General features: G+C 41.9%; 1 protein-coding gene across 1 annotated transcript in view; it reads left to right on the forward strand.

Annotated features, from left to right (window-relative positions):
• The window catches only part of LOC126100668 (skin secretory protein xP2-like), a 96,755-nt gene extending 91,567 nt beyond the window's left edge, over positions 1-5,188 (forward strand). Inside the window, exon 5 of the mRNA XM_049911288.1 lies at positions 3,583-5,188. Within this exon, the coding sequence (XP_049767245.1) occupies positions 3,583-4,027 (445 nt within the window). The 3' untranslated portion in view covers positions 4,028-5,188. The remainder of the gene's footprint in view (positions 1-3,582) is intronic.
• The last annotated feature ends 15,921 nt before the right edge of the window (positions 5,189-21,109 follow it).

A 21,109-nucleotide genomic window follows, 5' to 3' on the forward strand; every position in this document is an offset into this window, starting at 1 on the left:
ATGCCGTGTTTCTTGACTTCCGCAAGGCGTTCGATACAGTTCCCCACAGTCGTTTAATGAACAAAGTAAGAGCATACGGACTATCAGACCAATTGTGTGATTGGATTGAGGAGTTCCTAGATAACAGGACGCAGCATGTCATTCTCAATGGAGAGAAGTCCTCCGAAGTAAGAGTGATTTCAGGTGTGCCGCAGGGGAGTGTCATAGGACCGTTGCTATTCACAATATACATAAATGACCTAGTGGATGACATCGGAAGTTCACTGAGGCTTTTTGCAGATGATGCTGTGGTGTATCGAGAGGTTGTAACAATGGAAAATTGTACTGAAATGCAGGAGGATCTGCAGTGAATTGACGCATGGTGCAGGGAATGGCAATTGAATCTCAATGTAGACAAGTGTAATGTGCTGCGAATACACAGAAAGATAGATCCTTTATCATTTAGCTACAAAATAGCAGGTCAGCAACTGGAAGCAGTTAATACCATAAATTATCTGGGAGTACGCATTAGGAGTGATTTAAAATGGAATGATCATATAATGTTGAGCGTCGGTAAAGCAGATGCCAGACTGAGATTCATTGGAAGAATCCTAAGGAAATGCAATCCGAAAACAAAGGAAGTAGGTTACAGTACGCTTGTTCGCTCACTGCTTGAATACTGCTCAGCAGTGTGGGATCCGTACCAGATAGGGTTGATAGAAGATATAAAGAAGATCCAACGGAGAGCAGGTTGCTTCGTTACAGGATCATTTAGTAATCGCGAAAGCGTTACGGAGATGATAGACAAACTCCAGTGGAAGACTCTGCAGGAGAGACGCTCAGTAGCTCGGTACGGGCTTTTGTCAAAGTTTCGAGAACATACCTTCACCGAAGAGTCAAGCAGTATATTGCTCCCTCCTACGTATATCTCGCGAAGAGGCCATGAGGATAAAATCAGAGAGATTAGAGCCCACACAGAGGCATACCGACAATCCTTCTTTCCACGAACAATACGAGACTGGAATAGAAGGGAGAACCGATAGAGGTACTCAAGGTACCCTCCGCCACACACCGTCAGGTGGCTTGCGGAGTATGGATGTAGATGTAGATGTAGATAAATCATATTTTGCTATTCCTTGGGGCCCATGAGTAATCTGCATTACTGCCAAGGATTATGTGACCATTTTGGCTCATCAGGCTAATCCTTTGGCATAGTTTTGGTTCATCAATGGTGGTGCTGTGTTCTAAGATGGTAGGGCTTCTGTTCACATAGCTCGCATCGTCCAGGACTGGTTTTGTGCGCATGACTATGAACTGCCGCGTCTTCCCTGACACCACAGTCACCAGAGCACAATTGTTGAGTCTTTGTGGGCTACTTTGTAGAGAACGGTGCTTGGTGGCAATCCACCTCTGTCGTCGCTGCCTGAACATGCCTCCCCTGAAACCAAACAGGACATGTATTTATCCACTCAGAGACGACTGACAGCTGTTTTGAACGTCAACGATTTACGTACACCATGTTAGACATAGTAATGTGTTGCGTTTTTGGAGTTTCCATATTTTTGTCCACCCGCAGTAAGTGCCCGTGTGAGGTAAGGAAGGAACAGATATTGCAGAGGAAGACTCGGGGTTGTCGACAGCGCTCCAGTTAAAGTGTACTTCAGCTGCAGTAGTCATATAGCAACGAAGAGAAGTGCGCAGGATAAACTAGTGTGGAGAGTTACAGCAAACCTACAAAGACTACAATAACAGAATAACTATTTCAAATGAAACTATTTTTAATATTAGACAACTTAACCATCGACGTTACCCTTTCATACAGCATATAAAGGAAGATCATGAACAGAAGCCAGTAGTTAGTCTTCCTGAAAAGGACCACTGCAACGACAATCGAAACGTCGTTGGTCCTCTTTAGTGCGACCGCTGCAAAGACAGTAGAAACGCGACTGGTTTAGACGTTTTAATGTTTTATAATGGTGCTGTCTGATCCCTAAAACCATTTTTTCAAGATCACACTGACCGTTGTAGTCTCGCCTTTTCCTACGAAAATATTATTCTTTTGCATTTGCTTTAATTGCATCTCAGACAAAGGCGAAGCACACTGGCATGAAGCGTAGAGATGGAGTAAAAACAAGTTTTACAGGTTTTGCTAAAGGTATATTATACTTGTTGCCACCAGTCTACCGATGGCACTGAATCACAAAATTTAAAATTGGCTTATTTCTTTCCGAGCAGGACAATAAATGATTGACCAGCTCTTAGCAAGATACGTAGCACGACGCTAACAATCTGAAACTTACGTCAGTATGACAAGAATAAATTGGTTTTACTTCTCAGATATCGGACTTCGCATGTAGTAAAATTCAGATACTTTTTGTTAAGGATAAATCGAAAACATATTTACTATATTACATCGTAGGACAAGGCGTCTTCATAGTGCCAGACCACAACAACGAACTGTTAAGGTGAGTAGGACGTCAAACGGGCCGACTTGCACCTGGAGAGGCACCGCAGGACATTTCAATTTCCACTGTCTATTCTTTTACAAATAAATTAATGAAACTTTGAAAGCATGTTCAGGAAGGATTCATGATTCATACTCATAGTAGTGGAAGCTCAAAAACGTAACAAAATACATTTTTTTACATGTGAAATTTCATCATTTTTTCACTTACTACTGGCTGTATTTGTTGCTATAGTTATATGTGTATGAAACTCTAGAGTTTATTTAATTTATGAAAAAATGAATGAACTGTTACATTTTAAACTTCTTGTTTAGAAAAAACTCAAATTTTACAGTTAATTATTTCAATTTTTACCATAGTTTTTAATAGATTTGGAAAATTCTAGAGTTTCATACATCTGTAAGTACTGCTTGTGTGCTGTGCAAAATTCACCGAAGAATCTCTCTTACTTAGGAAGAAAAGTGTACCTACAGAAACAAATGCAGCCAGTACTAAGTGAAAAAGATGATGAAATTTCACATGTAAAAAAAAGGTATTTTGCTACGTTTTTGAGCTTCCACTACTATGAGTATGAATCCTGAATCCTTCCTGGTCAAGCGGACAAAGTTTTATGAATTTATTTGTAAAAGTATAGACAGTAGAAATTAAAATATCCTGTGGTGCCATCTCCTGCTCCAAGTCGGCCTGTTTGATGTCCTACCCCCCTTCAGATTCAGATTTCAGTACGAAATGGTAGTCTAGATCCAGTTAAATTGATATTATTTTGGTATTACCACAGACACAATAAGAACGAACGTATACTGATCGTTGTCACTAGGAAAAACAGAACAGAGTAATATCTGCCAAAAATCATAGAGATTTATTACATAATGTCAAAGGTAATATTTCCTTCCCTGTTCATGTATACACATATCTTACTAAACAAACAACGTAAACATAGTAATATCAATTCGTACTCTTTTCCTTGTGTTTCCAGCACAGAATTATATTTAGCTTTCAGAATACGTCCAGATAATGTAAACAGATGAGCTACTGTGTACTGTACTTTTGTGATGGCCATTTGCGCAAGCTGTTTTATGTTTTTAAATATTGTAGTTATCAGAAAACATGCCACGACTAAATTTTTTGTATACGCCAGGTACAGCCAGCAAGGAGCACTGCTGTCGCAGCGTCTGCGCGACATCGCCGCCGCCAGTGGCGACTCCCCAGCTTCCGATGATTCGAGCAGCAGCGAGGAGAAGCCGACGGAGAGCGAGGACGCCGAGCAGGTGGTGGGCGCCGACCCGCCGGGCCCCAGCGTCGCGCAGGTCAAGCCGCAGGCGCTCGCGCTCGCCGGACCAGGGGGCGTGGCCGCCGCCGCCCCCATGGGCACGGCGCTCGTCGGTCCCGGCGGGCTTGCCGTCGCCGCCCCCGCCGCCACCGCAATCGCCGGCCCCGCGGGCGGCACCCCTCCCATCGGGATAGTCCCGGCGTCGCAGGCCTACAAGCAGTACCTGGAGGCCCAGAAGGTAGTCGAGAACCACAGGAAGCAGCAGCAGCAACAGCAGAACCGTAGACCCGCCTTCATCGCTTACAACGCGTAGAGCATACGAAAGGGAATCAACATAACACTTCTGAAGGCTTCCTAGTCCATTTTACCACTGAATCCTACGAAATTCCTTTACAGAAAGTTGCTATTTGTGTTTAAATCCCGCCCCCTCCCTACCACCCTCCCCACAGATCCACACGCATGCCTTTGTTATCATTGATATATCGATACCCTGCGTTACTAAGGTTCCTTTCCTGATGAAGCATTGAAGTCTCCGCTGAACTTGTGTCAGAATACAATATATGGATGCCCTGCGTTACTAAGGTTCCTTTCCTGACAAAGCATCGAAGTCTCCACTGTACTTGTGTCAGAATATAATTCGTTGGTACAAAAATATCTGACAAAAAAGTTAGTAGTAGACCGGACACCCTTCCACTCCACCTAACAGTACAAATGACTGCTTTGGAGTTTCTGTATCCACGTCAGTCAAACAAAGGACACGCAGTATTCTTCAGGCGTGAGAATTGAAACAAACACTTACTGTTCTTCTCCTTAACTGCGAGTACATGAAAATCTCAGTTCCTTACTTCTGACGTGTCTTGTTTATAAAAATACACGAATTGTCGTTGAACTCTCAATAGTTTTGCTTCTTTTCAACTGAAATGGTGTTCTACAAGTTTTGTAAATTTCATTTCAATAATTGTTTTTATGTTCATTAGACAGCAGCAACTTTCCAGCCCCATATTCCTTCCATACACGATTCCATGTCGAGCTTTCAGGATAATCCAGTGCTCTGAGACGGCCTTCGATTACACGTGCTTCCTATTTGGGTGCAGTCCGCAGCCACTGCAGCTGACCTGCAGTCTCAACTTACGACACGACTTCAGCTCTCGGTCAGGACGCTTGTGACGTTTGTGACTTTTAATGACTTCTTTAGTGTCTTTAACAGGGAGTGACTTCCGTTTCAACAGATGACTGTCATCACGTTGCGACTATTTGACTTCTACTACACAGCAAGATGAACTGTGTGACTTACTTTGTGTGGAGACTGCACCAGCTGTCGTGATTTCATTAGAAATTTTGCTGGCAGACAGCACCCTTTATTTATACTTTTTTATTGTGAATATTGCAACTTGAGTGAGAGTGAAAATTGTAATTCAGACGTTACTATAGTGGCGTGTGAAACCTTAAATAAAATTGTTGCTACATGCTAAAACAGTTGTTTCTTTCTATCTGCCCTTTATATCAAATTCTCTATCTCCTCTAATATAAAAATGTATTGCGTGGCTATTCCTACTGACCAATTAAAATTTGTATACTAACTTCTCACAACAATATCTTACCCCACCTATCTGGTGCGAAAGCAACAAATTTGCTTTGCTGCGTAATGTAAACATTTTTTTTTCCGGATAACTTGCGATTATCGAAATATTTTAGCTTCGATAAAGGGATACATTTTTCCTAGCATAAAAATTATTTAAGTACAGGTGACATTAATGGCTGACAGCACAGACCATCTCCCATCTTCAACATCGTTTTAGACATTTGGACAGTGTTGTTATTAACATTCTTCTTTATAACTGCATTCATCTGATACGAAATGTGTCCTCAATTCAGCTGCTTATAAAACAACAATCTACTAATTAATACTGTCCACAGTAAACTGTGCTGTAAAGTTATCTTGTGCTGAGACTCACCCATCAGCCCGTAACATTACGTTCGAAATCATAATGAACTGAGGTGCGTGTTCTGTGGATCTACAGTGACAGACAGAAATTATGGTACTTGAAAATTCTAGGCAGTATTATCGTTTTTTTATCCTGCTATGATCTCCTGCAGTCAGCTGCGATCTGTTTCCTCCACAGAAGCAAATTTCGATAGATATTTGGGGTCGTTAAAATGGTATTTAGATATTTACTTCTAATTATTCCGCAGTCATTCATTTCTTTTGCTCCCTGGCGCCCCAAAATCGTTTTTCGCGTAAGTGCGGTTAAATGATGTGCAACACACGAAATACTAGGCAGTAATTGCATAAATAACGGTTTCTATATTTTAAGCTCTCATTCAACCTTTGGAATTCTCATCAGGGATGCCACACTCATTCATTCACATATTAATTTTACTATCGATTCAGTATTTGAAATATACTATACAGCGCTTAATACTTCACTTTAATTTGTTGTTATTCTTCATCTGGCACCTGGTCATCCTAAATTTGCCCGTACATCAAACTTTTGTAATCAGCCAAAAGGCAAGATATGGATACACTCTAGCCACAGGATAAATAGCAAGTGAAACGGAAATAAGAGTATGAGTTTGTTTCTAACACTGATAATAAAGTATATTTCATATCTGAAAAGATGGAGTCCTGTGAAGAAGATGAAAAAAGAAATTTAGGAAAAAAGAAATGCGATACTCATCATCTTTGCTGCCAAGGAAGACATCCTCGAAGTAACCATTGTGTCTGACACTCAGAAATGCTCAATTTAGTTGTTGGCTCACTTTGGAACTAATATTTGTGGTTATGGATTTATTACGTTTGTTGGCTGACAAAAGAATATTGTTAATTTAATGATGATAATGACGACAAAATAAACATTAACAATGGACTTTCAGTAGCGAGACTTGTAGCAGATGCCAATTCCAGATTTGTAGGCAGCGTCCCTCGATGTGCACATCGGTCAGCATGGAGCGGTGCAGGCAGTCCTCCATTAGCAACAATGACTCATAACTGAATGTCATCGCTTGCACCCACAGACAAAGTCACGTGTGACTCGTCTGTCAACAAGCGGCAAAGGGCCTCAAGCAAGGCGGCACATGGAAATATCCCATGTTAGGAGAAACATGCGCTCACATTGAGGAGGTTTTCTGTGTCCGTTAGCAGGCAGAACTGTGTAGGCTCATGAACCATTTTAACACTCTCTGGGATGTTACCAAGACACAACGGTGAGAGGACTTTTAGTGTGTAGCAGTGAGGCAGCCTATATACAAATTAATACGACCAGCTAATTTTTAATAAAAATTTAGAAAAGAACAATAAAATAAATGTCGTGTGACTAGGGCCTCCCGTCAGGTAGACCGTTCGCCGGGTGCAACTCTTTCGATTTGACGCCACTTCGGCAACTTGCGCGTCGATGTGGATGAAATGATGATGATTAGGACAACACAACACCCAGTCCGTGAGCGGAGAAAATCTTCGACCCAGCCGGAAATCGCACCCGGGCCCTTAGGATTGACATCCTGTCGCGCTGACCATTCAGCTACCGGGGGCGGACAAAAGAACAATGACACTGTACTATGAGGACCGAAGGAAATGCTTCATATATGAGGATTACTGTTAAGTACATGAAAAATTTCAGTAAAGCTATACACTTACGGAACAACTGAATTTTGGAGGCAGCTGAGATTTTTACACAAAGCCGTAAGTTTCACTATTCATCGCACTCAGTATGCCTTCAGTGTCATGACGATCTAGCAAGGCGCAACTCCCAATATTCTCCTCAAAAATATCCTTTCCAGGATTTGTTGATGGTAAAATACTGAGATGTTTCACAATGCGCAAGTGGGTAGTAATAAACATAAGACTTGATACCACCCAGATACAGACAACAATAATCCAAAACAGTTTGTAAAGGAAGACTAACGTACCCAAATAGGTGCAGTTGTACTACACTCTCCAAATATTATCGTATACTCGAAAAACTACCCAAGAATACCACAATAGTGTTTGATGTAGTAACTAAAGATAGAAATATTGCTATAATATAACAACGAAAACTTCATGATCTAAGGTACAGTTATAATGGAATAGATTTACATATTTATATTTCTGTTACTACAACAACAAGTAATAATTCGCCAAGTAGACGAGTTGTACAAGAACATGGAAATACCGCTGGAATGCTTGCCTGAACGTAAATACAGATGCTAACCAAGCCTGCTGCTTGTGCTGTTGCGGTTCACGACGAACGGCACCTGTGCGGTGTCCTCAGTAGGTTGAAAAAGTCAGTTGTGGTCACAGTAGTGCATGAGTAGTAGTGAGAGTGTTATGTCGGAGCCAAGTGAATTCGAGCATTCGCAAATTGTTTATGCTCGTTTTGTAGGCGCTTCCGTAATCAAGGTAGCCGAAGTACTTGGTGTTTCAAGAGGTACCGAATCTAAGATTTACACTGCATAAAGGGAAAGCGGAGAAACATCATCCGCTAAATCACAAATGTGGCGAAAAATTAGAGCACAACAGCTGGAAAACTCAGTACAGAACTAAATTTCAAGCTCGCAAACACTATCAGCACCAAAAATAACACGCGGGGAGCTCTATAAGCTGGCAATTGGAGGGCGAGTGGAATTCCAAAACCACTCGTCAGTGGTTCAAATGCCCGCCACAGAAAATCGTGGCGCCGAAGCCACAGAACCTAGGTTATGGAGCAATAGAAAAAAGTCGTTTGATATGTTGGCCTCGTTTCGCTCTGTTTACAATTCCTGGTCGAGCGTACGTCCCAAGAGTGAAACATGGCGGAGGTTTTGTGATGATACGGGCAGCCGTATCGTGGTATTCCAAGGATCCCATGGTTATTCTGCAAGTTCACATTACTGCCAAAGGTAATGCGACCATTTCGGCTTATCTGGTACAAAGTTTGTTCTCCAAATGTGACATCTGGAAGCTGTTTTGGGTGCCAACGGGTTTCCTGGACCGTATTACACATGGTAATCTGATGTGTTTTTGGTGTTTCCGTATTTTTATCAAAGACTTGTACCATTACGAGCATTATTGCCATACCCGCATTGGTATTAAAGCAGTCTTATGTAGATTATGTTCGCGATTTACGAGTACCTACAAGCAGGGAAGATGTTGGCATGCTTAAATTAGCCGACCTGTAATTATAAGAAACCATTGCCCGATCAGGTAACCATGGAAAACAACGTTTTTGAGATGAATTACACTGAATTCTCTTAGATGCTCTGAGGCGATAAGAAGGTTTCCACCCTTTTGTTTGTAACTCAGCGTCATCATTGTCAGAGAAGTTCAAATCATATCGGCAGTAATAATTTGAGGCTCGAGATGGCATACAGGAAAACATTGGCCATCTAGAAATACCCGATAATGAGTTTCATTAGTTGGTACTAATTTTTAATGACCTGGAGTACTGTATCACAATAATTTCGTCAATAATCTGAGGCAAAGTTTTCTTTACAGAAGTTGTTACTGTGTCACACAAATTTTTGCTAATGGAATTCGTTACTATCTACGTCTCGTTCAAAGAGAAATTTAGTAATCTGAGATACATAATAATGCCACAGCAGCTATTTACGAGGTGCATTCAAGTTCTAAGGCCTCTGATTTTTTTTCTCTGGACTGGAAAGAGATAGAAACATGCGCATTGTTTTAAAATGAGGCCGCGTTCATTGTCAATACGTCCCAGAGATGGCAGCACCGACGGCAGATGGAATTTTACCGCCAGCGGCGAGAATGAGAACGGTTTTAAATTCATAAAATGGCGACGTTTTCCTTACTTGAACAGCGTACAATCATTCGTTTTCTGAATTTGCGTGGTGTGAAAAAAATGGCTCTGAGCACTATGGGACTCAACTGCTGAGGTCATTAGTCCCCTAGAACTTAGAAGTAGTTAAACCTAACTAACCTAAGGACATCACAAACATCCATGCTCGAGGCAGGATTCGAACCTGCGACCGTAGCGGTCTTGCGGTTCCAGACTGCAGCGCCTTTAACCGCACGGCCACTTCGGCCGGCTGCGTGGTGTGAAACCAATTGAAAATCATCGACAGTTGAAGGAGACATGTGGTGATGGAGTTATGGATGTGTCGAAAGTGCATTCGTGGGTGCGACAGTTTAATGAAGGCAGAACATCGTGTGACAACAAACCGAAACAACCTCGGGCTCGCACAAGCCGGTCTGACGACACGATCGAGAAAGTGGAGAGAATTGTTTTGGGGGATCGCCGAATGACTGTTGAACAAATCGCCTCCAGAGTTGGCATTTCTGTGGGTTCTGTGCACACAATCCTGCATAACGACCTGAAAACGCGAAAAGAGTCATCCAGGTGGGTGCCACGAATGCTGACGGACGACCACATGGCCGCCCGTGTGTCATGTTACCAAGCAATGTTGACGCGCAACGACAGCATGAATGGGACCTTCTATTCGTCGGTTGTGACAATGGATGAGACGTGGATGCTATTTTTCAATCCCGAAACAAAGCGTCAGTCAGCTAAATGGAAGCACACAGATTCACCGCCACCAAAAAAATTTCGGGTAACCGCCAGTGCTGAAAAAATGATGGTGTCCGTGTTCTGGGACAGCGAGGGCGTAATCCTTACCCATTGCGTTCCAAAGGGCACTACGGTAACAGGTGCATCCTACGAAAATGTTTTGAAGAACAAATTCCTTCCTGCACTGCAACAAAAACGTCCAGGAAGGGCTGCGCGTGTGCTGTTTCACCAAGACAATGCACCCGCACAACGAGCTAAAGTTACGCAACAGTTTCTTCGTGATAACAACTTTGAAGTGATTCCTCATGCTCCCTACTCACCTGACCTGGTTCCTAGTGACTTTTGGCTTTTTCCGACAATGAAAGACACTCTCCGTGGCCGCACATTCACCAGCCGTGCTGCTATTGCCTCAGCGATTTTCCAGTGGTCAAAACAGACTCCTAAAGAAGCCTTCGCCGCTGCCATGGAATCATGGCGTCAGCGTTGTGAAAAATGTGTACGTCTGCAGGGCGATTACGTCGAAAAGTAACGCCAGTTTCATCGATTTCGGGTGAGTAGTTAATTAGAAAAAAAATCGGAGGCCTTAGAACTTGAATGCACCTCGTAGTTCTTCTTCTATTTCTTGTGCCTCTGTTCTGCATCGACGTATGGTTGGAATCGTTATGAACTGATTTGTCAGGGTTAATTTAAGGGGTGACCGGATGCCGTTCCCGTCGTCACCTCATTACCCATCGGGACGGAACATGCGTGCCTCAGTTACCTGCATGAAGAAGTGGGCGAAAGTTTTCTAAGCGTTTGTGAATCAACTGAGGCACGACTTGGGAACCTGCCACGTATTCACCTAGATGCGATGCGGAAAATTGCCTAAAAGCCACATCCATGCTGGCCGGCACACCGACCGTCGTCGTTAATCCACAGGGCTGATTCGATCCGCAGCCGGTAAACTTCCTCGTTCCGGAAGCCGCGCTTTGATATACATGGCTCTCCGGGAGCGTCGCACACGCGCTACTTTGTGATAAAATTTTAATTTATGATACAACTTATCGATTATTTCTGCAAATAGCATAATTTTCAATGCAAGCAGACTCTTCATTTTCTGGAGTTCTTAATGACAGCTTTGAAAGGAGTACTTAAAGTTATTCGACAACGAAGTGAGATTTACGAGGGGATACGGCTGTTGTATTTGTGGACAACAAACCTTATCAATGGTCTTATAATAACTTAAAGACTAGAATGAAATGCATTCAACTTAATTTATAGCATGTAAATCGTGTGAAGCGTGTGATTAGTTGGGTAAGCGTATAAGACGAGGTTTCAATCCCAGCCACGTGCATGAATTTTCCGGCTGCTTAACCCTTCCCTCACCGTACCTGATAAATGGCAGATTTCACTGCAGTTCAGAGGTCACATTAAACTGTGAGTCCCTACAGTTGGAGGCAACGGGATACAACCTCCAGTACGATCGGACGTAATAAAACACTGTGGTGGTCATTCACAGTTTTACATTCTATGACAGCATTATGAAGCGTGAAATGGTTTTATATTATGTACACCCCATTAGAACTGTGTTTCTACTTTATCGGTCCGCGAAGCTAATAACAATTATAAAGAGACATCGAATCAGCTGTTACATTCGTAGGCAATTGACAGCTTTATTGGACAGTCTGATGTGCATGCGGACTTATTTATCTCACCTAGAAGATCTTACGAAATAAGTTTCCGCCACTAATTCCTGAAACAATCGGCATATACAAAATAAAGACTCAGCGGATTAAACAACGAACCAAACCACACCATCACATACATGCAGACACACTGAACACAGAAATACGATTGTTGGTAAAAATAAAACAAGCAGCACAACAAGAAGAAAACGTACAATGACCTCCCGAAAAGGTAAACTCACATACAAAAAGGCAATATATTCAAAATACGTGATATAAACATTGAGTATAAAATGAATGATTCCATACAGAAATATATCCCAAAACTGAAAGCAAAACCAGACACTTATCAACAGTGTGGTACTTACAACGTCATTTGCAGGAAATATGATAAAATGTACATCAGGGTGACAGGTAGAACGTACGACACACGGTATAAAGGAAACACCGTCACATGTAAATACAGTACAAACCATTCCACATATGTAGGTCACCTTAAGCAGGAGTATCGTAGGCCAAACACAGTAAAACTCATTTGAGTGTCATAAAAATTGATAAAAACAGACAACACCTTTCTTTGCAACTTCGGCATAGCGCCGACAGCTCTGCAAACCTTGCAGAGCACCTTACTTTTCACGGAAACCGCAACAACTCATAAGAGACAACTATTTAACAACAAGATAAATTTTGGAAGCCAGACACTGTACAAAATCATTGAACATTGGCTTCCTTGGCTTCCAACCCATCAAATGTTCAAATGTGTGTGAATTCCTAAGGGACCAAATTGCTGAGGTCATCGGCCCCTAGACTTACACACGACTTAAACTAACTTATATTAAGAACAACGCACACACCTATGGCCGAGGGAGGGGTCGGGCAATCCGTGACGTGGCGCCTCAAACCGCGCGGCCGCTTCGCGCAGCGCCTACCCATCATCAGTTCATACGGTAAGTAACCTGTGGTATTGCTTTTTATACTGTTCAGTACATTTTCAAATGACTGCACATATTAAGTCCATCTAGAATGTTTAGTGGTCATGGGTTCGACACAAACGTCGAGTCTCATGCATACAGAGCTCGTAGGCGTTGGTTGCCGAGTTGTAGATAGATATTTTCATATGCCAGGTCACTTATCTAATCATAAATTCATTCCACATGTTTGAAGTAAACTGCGATCCGTTGTCAGGCAACAGTCTCTCTAGTTTTGCTTGCCATTCTGGCAATCAGAGTTGTGCTATTAGCCTTCCGGATCGGCTACAGTGTGGTAACCTTCGAAGATACATCTACGACATTTTTTTTTTGAGTCATCAGTCTTCTGACTGGTTTGATGCGGCCCGCCACAAATTCCTCCCCTGTGCCAACCTCTTCATCTCAGAGTGGCACCTGCAACCTACGTTCCCAATTATATTCTGGATGTATTCCAATCTACCCCCCCCCCCACCCACCCCACCCATGAACCATGGACCTTGCCGTTGGTGGGGAGGCTTGGGTGCCTCAGCGATACAGATAGCCGTACCGTAGGTACAACCACAACGGAGGGGTATCTGTTGAGAGGCCAGACAAACGAGTGGTTCGTGAAGAGGGGCAGCAGCCTTTTCAGTAGTTGCAAGGGCAACAGTCTGGATGATTGACTGATCTGGCCTTGTAACAATAACCAAAACGGCCTTGCTGTGCTGGTACTGCGAACGGCTGAAAGCAAGGGGAAATTACGGCCGTAATTTTTCCCGAGGGCATGCAGCTTTATTGTATGATTAAATGATGATGGCGTCCTCTTGGGTAAAGTATTCCGGAGGTAAAATAGTCCCCCATTCGGATCTCCGGGCGGGGACTACTCAAGAGGATGCCGTTATCAGGAGAAAGAAAACTGGCGTTCTACGGATCGGAGCGTGGAATGTCAGATCCCTTAATCGGGCAGGTAGGTTAGAAAATTTAAAAAGGGAAATGGATAGGTTAAAGTTAGATATAGTGGGAATTAGTGAAGTTCGGTGGCAGGAAGAACAAGACTTCTGGTCAGGTGACTACAGGGTTATAAACACAAAATCAAATAGAGGTAATGCAGGAGTAGGTTTAATAATGAATAGGAAAATAGGAATGCGGGTAAGCTACTACAAACAGCATAGTGAACGCATTATTGTGGCCAAGATAGATACGAAGCCCACACCTACTACAGTAGTACAAGTTTATATGCCAACTAGCTCTGCAGATGACGAAGAAATTGAAGAAATGTATGAAGAAATAAAAGAAATTATTCAGATAGTGAAGGGAGATGAAAATTTAATAGTCATGGGTGACTGGAATTCGAGTGTAGGAAAAGGGAGAGAAGGAAACGTAGTAGGTGGATATGGATTGGGGCTAAGAAATGAAAGAGGATGCCGCCTGGTAGAATTTTGCACAGAGCACAACTTAATCATAGCTAACACTTGGTTTAAGAATCATGAAAGAAAGTTGTATACATGGAAGAACCCTGGAGATACTAAAAGGTATCAGATAGATTATATAATGGTAAGACAGAGATTTAGGAACCAGGTTTTAAATTGTAAGACATTTCCAGGGGCAGATGTGGACTATGACCACAATCTATTGGTTATGACCTGTAGATTAAAACTGAAGAAACTACAAAAAGGTGGGAATTTAAGGAGATGGGACCTGGATAAACTAAAAGAACCAGAGGTTGTACAGAGTTTCAGGGAGAGCATAAGGGAACAACTGACAGGAAAAGGGGAAAGAAATACAGTAGAAGAAGAATGGGTAGCTTTGAGGGATGAAGTAGTGAAGGCAGCAGAGGATCAAGTAGGTAAAAAGACGAGGGCTAGTAGAAATCCTTGGGTAACAGAAGAAATATTGAATTTAATTGATGAAAGGAGAAAATATAAAAATGCAGTAAATGAAGCAGGCAAAAAGGAATACAAACGTCTCAAAAATGAGATCGACAGGAAGTGAAAAATGGCTAAGCAGGGATGGCAAAATGTAAGGATTTAGAGGCTTATCTCACTAGGGGTAAGATAGACACTGCCTACAGAAAAATTAAAGAGACCTTTGGAGATAAGAGAACCACTTGTATTAACATCAAGAGCTCAGATGGAAACCCAGTTCTAAGCAAAGAAGGGAAAGCAGAAAGGTGGAAGGAGTATATAGAGGGTCTATACAAGGGCGATGTACTTGAGGACAATATTATGGAAATGGAAGAGGATGTAGATGAAGATGAAATGGGAGATACGATACTGCGTGAAGAGATTTACATAGCACTGAAAGACCTGAGTCGAAACAAGCCCCCCGGAGTGGACAACATTCCATTGGAACTACTGACGGCCTTGGGAGAGCCAGTCCTGACAAAACTCTACCATCTGGTGAGCAAGATGTATGAAACAGGCGAAATACCCTCAGACTTCAAGAAGAATATAATAATTCCAATCCCAAAGAAAGCAGGTGTTGACAGATGTGAAAATTACCGAACAATCAGTTTAATAAGCCACAGCTGCAAAATACTGACACGAATTCTTTACAAACGAATGGAAAAACTAGTAGAAGCCAGCCTCGGGGAAGATCAGTTTGGATTCCGTAGAAATACTGGAACACGTGAGGCAATAGTGACCTTACGACTTATCTTAGAAGAAAGATTAATGAAAGAGCAAACCTACGTTTCTAGCATTTGTAGACTTAGAGAAAGCTTTGGACAATGTTGATTGGAATACGCTCTTTCAAATTCTAAAGGTATCAGGGGTAAAATACAGCGAGCGAAATGCTATTTACAATTTGTACAGAAACCAGATGGCAGCTATAAGAGTCGAGGCGCATGAAAGGGAAGCAGTGGTTGGGAAGGGAGTGAGACAGGGTTGTAGCCTCTCCCAGATATTATTCAATCTGTATATTGAGCAAATAGTAACGGAAAAAAAGAAAAATTCGGTGTAGATATTAAAATCCATGAAGAAGAAATAAAAACTTTGAGGTTCGCCGATGACATTGTAATTCTGTCAGAGACAGCAAAGGACCTGGAAGAGCAGTTGAACGGAATGGACAGTGTCTTGAAAGGAGGATATAAGATGAACATCAACAAAAGCAAAACGAGGATAATGGAATGTAGTCGCGTTAAGTCTGGTGATGCTGAGGGAATTAGATTAAGAAATGAGACACTTAAAGTAGTAAAGGAGTTTTGCTATTTGGGGAGCAAAATAACTGATGATGATCGAAGTAGAGAAGATATAAAATGTAGATTGGCAATGGCAAGGAAAGCGTTTCCGAAGAAGAGAAATTTGTTAACATCGAGTATAGATTTAAATGTCAGGAAGTCTTTTCTGAAAGTATTTGTATGGAGTGTAGCCATGTATGGAAGTGAAACATGGACGATAGATAGTTTGGACAAGAAGAGAATAGAAGCTTTTGAAATATCGTGCTACAGAAGAATGCTGAAGATTAGATGGGTAGATCACATAACTAATGAGGAAGTATTGAATAGGATCGGGGAGAAGAGAAGTTTGTGGCACAAATTGACCAGAAGAAGTGATCGGTTGGTAGGACATGTTCTGAGGCATCAAGGGATCACCAATTTAGTATTGGAGGGCAGCGTGGAGGGTAAAAATCGTAGAGGGAGACCAAGAGATGAATACACTAAGCAGATTCAGAAGGATGTAGGTTGCAGTAGGTACTGGGAGATGAAGAAGCTTGCACAGGATAGAGAAGCATGGAGAGCTGCATCAAACCAGTCTCAGGACTCAAGACCACAACAACAACAACATTCCAATCTCTGTCTGTCTCAACAGTTTTTGCCCTATACAGCTCCCTCTAGAACCACGGAAGTCATTCCCTGATGTTCTTTCGTCCTGTTCGTTCTCCTTGTCAGTGTTTTCCAAACACTTTTTTCCTCTACGACTCTGCACAGAATCTCCTCATTCCTTACTTTATCAGTCCACCTAATTTTCAACGTTCGTCAGTAGCACCACATCTCAAACGCTTCGATTCCCTTCTGTTTCCGTTTTCCCTGTGTCTGTGTTTCACTACCATAAAATGCTGCACTCTAAACGTACATTCTCGGAAATGTCTTCCTCATATTAAGGCCAATGTTTGATATTAGCAGACTTCTCTTGGCCAGGAATGCCCTTCTTGCCAGCGCTAGTCTTCTGAAGTCCTCCTTGCTCCGTCCGGTATTGGTTATTTTGCTGCCTAGGTAGCAGAATTCGTTAACTTCATCTACTTCGTGATCATCAATCCCCATATTAAGTTTCTCGCTGTTCACATTTATGCTACTTCTCATTAAATTCGTCTTTCTTTGATTTACTTTCAATCGTTATTCTGTACTCATTACACCGTTCATTCCATTCAACAGATCATGTAATTCTTCTTCGCTTTCACTCAGGATAGTAAAGTCTTCATCGAATCTTGTTATTGTTATCCTTTCACCTCGAGTTTTAATTCCACTCTTGAAACTTTCCTTTATTTCCTTTATTGCTTCTTAGATGTACAGATGGAACAGTAGGGACGAAAGACTACCCTGTCTTACACCCTTTTTAATCCAAGAACTTCGTTCTTGGTCCTCCACTCTTATTGTTCCCGCTTCGTTCTTGTACACTTTGTACATTGTCCGTCTCTCTATAGAGCTTACCCCTGTTTTTCTCAGAATTTAGAACATCTTGCACCATCTAACATTGGCGAACGCTTTTCCCAGGTCAATATATCCCAAGAACGTGTCTTGATATTTCTTTAGCCTTGCTTCCATTATCAACAGCAACGTCAGATTGCCTCCATGTTGCCCTTACTTTTCCTAAAGCCAAACTGATCGTCATCTAACACATCCTCGATTTTCTATTCCATTCTTCTGTATATTATTCTTGTCAGCAACTTGGATGCATGAACTGTTAAGCTGACTATGCGATAATTCTCGTACTTGTCAGCACTCGGAATCTATGGAATTGCGTGGATGGTACTTTCCCGACAGTCAGATGGTACGCCGCCATACTCATACATTCTACACAACAACGTGAAGAGTCGTTTTCTTGTCACTTCCAACAATTATTTTAGAAATTCTGATAGAACGTTATCTGTCCCTTCTGCCTTATTTGATCCACCAAGGCTCTCCTAAATTCTGATTCTAATACTGTATCCCCTATCTCTTCCCTATCGACTTCTGTTTCTTCTACCGTCACATCAGACAAATCTTCCTTCTCAAAGAGGCTTTCAATGTACTCTTCCTATACATCCACTCTCTCCTCTGCACTTAACAGTGGAATTGCCACTGCATTCTTAATGTTACCACCCTTGCTTTTGATTTCACCGAATGTTATTTAGACTTTCCTGTATGCTGAATCAGTCCTTCCGACAATCATTTCTTTTTCGATTTCTTCACATTTTTCATGCTGCTATATCGTCTTAGCCTCCCTGTACTTCCTATTTATTTCATTCCTCTGTGACTTGTATTCCTGAATTTCTTTCAATATTTTTGTACTTACTTCTTTCATCGATTAAGTGAAGTATTACCTGTGTTACCTACGGTTTCTTCGCAGTTACTTTCTTTGTACCTATGTTTTTCTTTCCAACTTCTGTGACTGTCCTTTTTGAGATGTCCATTCCTATTCAACTGTACCGCCTACTGAGTTAATCCTTACTGCTATCTCTATAGCCTTAGAGAACTTCAAGCGTATCTCGTCATTCCTTAGTACTTCGGTATCCCACTTCATTGCGTATTGATTCTTCCTGACTAACCTCTTAAACTTCAACCTAGTCGTCAACATTATTACATTAGGATCTGAGTCTATATCTGCTCCTGAGTACACCTTACAACCCAGTATATGATTTTGGAATCTTTGTCTGACCATGATGTAATCTAACTGAAATCTTCCCGTATCACCAGGCCTTTTCCAGAAGCCGACCTCGGGGAAGATCAGTTTGGATTCCGTAGAAATGTTGGAACACGTGAGGTAATACTGACCCTACGACTTATCTTAGAAAATAGATTAAGGAAAGGCAAAGAAGAAAATAGAAGCTTTCGAAATGTGGTGCTACAGAAGAATGCTGAAGATTAGATGGGTAGATCACATAACTAATGAGGAAGTATTGAATAGAATTGGAGAGAAGAGAAATTTGTGGCACAACTTGACTGGAAGAATGGATCGGTTGGTAGGGCATATTCTGAGGCATCGAGGGATTACCAATTTAGTATTGGAGAGCAGCGTGGAGGGTAAAAATCGCAGAGGGAGACCAAGGGATGAATACACTAAGCAGATTCAGAAGGATGTTGGTTGCAGTAGGTACTGGGAGATGAAGAACCCTGCACAGGATAGAGTAGCATGGAGAACTGCATCAAACCAGTCTCTGGACTGAAGACCACAACAACAACAACCTCCTTCTCTTGTGATTCATGAACAGAGTATTCACTATTACTAGCTGAAATTTATTACAGAACTCAGTTAGTCTTTCTCCTCTCTCATTCCTTGTCGCAGGCCCATATTCTCCTGTAAACTTTCCTTCTACTCCTTCTACAACTGTATTCCAGTCCCCCAAGACTATTAGATTTTCATCTCCCTTTACGTTCTGTGATACACTTTCATTATCCTCATATGTGAAGAGATAGAGAATATGTCTTCATCTTCACCTTGCGACGTCGGCATGCATACCTAAACTACGCTTACAAACATATTTCATGTCATAGCGTTCAGTTGGCAGAGATTCGAAACTGTCCACAGACAATAGTTCTTCCACTTTACTGGGAATAAAACTTCACATTTAGCCTTGTTGAGTCACGGTGAAATGGCTCACCCTCTGGCACCTGTCACATCCCGCTAGTTGTTTTTAGTACCCTCCTAGATAACATATTAATATGTACATATTCATCTAACAGTTCCATACACGGCTTTCCCCCGTAATATCCATAGCTTTCATGTATATAGTCCATAAGATTCTCAGCTTATTGATTATAAAACGCAATCTCCGAACATCCGTTTTCTCGTCCTGTTTTCGAAGTAAAACTCCCTTATAAATCGAATATAACGCGGTATCTTTTCATATCCCTAGCTGTTGTATTTAGTTTCTCTAACTTTAAGTTCTGGATCCTTATTCTGCGCTCGGCGCGTACAGCTACAGACCCCCGAATATCCTTTTCCCCTTCACTCACCGACCGTTCGGAATCTTTATCATGATCCAGTATTTTATTTAATGCTTCGTCAATTTCCTTTTTAGTCAACGTTTTTGACGAACTCGGTTCTTTGGCTTTTCATAACACTTTTTCGGCATTTCGGTTTCCAACAACAGCAGCAGGGAGATCTCACCACTATCCACTGGTACTTAGATATCTTCAGACAAAACGCTAAAATTACGTTCCACCTCTACAGTGGGCACTTTAATTTGAAGTCAACAGTTCCCTACAACTTAGAACTACTTAAACCTAACTAACCTAAGGACATTACACACTGTAAGTAGGCTGCTTAGGTTTTTATGTTGGTAACGCCATGTAGCGCTCTATATGAAAATAACTGACTGTGCTGTGTGAAGGCTGTGGTTGGATTGCATTGTTGGAGTAATATTCTCCATTGTAGTGTTGGGTAGTTGGCTATTAACAGCGCATAGCGTTGCGCAGTTGGAGGTGAGCCGCCAGCAGTGGTGGATGTGGGAAGTGAAATGGCGGAGTTTTGAGAGCGGATGATCTGGACGTGTGTCCATCAGAGACAGTAAATTTGTAAGACTGGATGTCATTAACTGCTATATATATTATGACTTCTGAACACTATTAAGGTAAATACATTGTTTGTTCTCTATCAAAATCTTTCATTTGCTAACTGTGCCTATCAGTAGTTAGTGCCTTCAGTAGTCTGAATCTTTTATTTAGCTGGCAGTAGTGGCGCTCGCTGTATTGCAGTAGTTCGAGTAACGAAGATTTTTGTGAGGTAAGTGATTTGTGAAAGGTATAGGTTAATCAGGGCCATTATTTATAGGGATTATTGAAAGTCAGATTGCGTTGCGCAAAAAATATTGTGTGTCAGTTTAGTGTTGATCAGAATAGGTAAAGAGCGAAATGTCTGAGTACGTTCAGTTCTGCTCAGCTGTTTGAAAATCAAATAACGTAAGAGGTTTATCTGCATAGTAATTCATTAAGTTTTCTAAGGGGACGTTTCAACACATCCATGCCCGAGACAGGATTCGAAGCTGCGACCGTAGCGGTCGCGCGGTTCCAGACTGAAGCGCCTAGAACCACTAGGAGACACCGGCCGGCTCAGAAGAAGAGGAAAACGATTAAGAACAATAACCTAAAATATACAAAAAT

Source organism: Schistocerca cancellata, chromosome 9 (assembly GCF_023864275.1).
Source record: "Schistocerca cancellata isolate TAMUIC-IGC-003103 chromosome 9, iqSchCanc2.1, whole genome shotgun sequence".
NCBI classification, from domain to species: domain Eukaryota; kingdom Metazoa; phylum Arthropoda; class Insecta; order Orthoptera; family Acrididae; genus Schistocerca; species Schistocerca cancellata.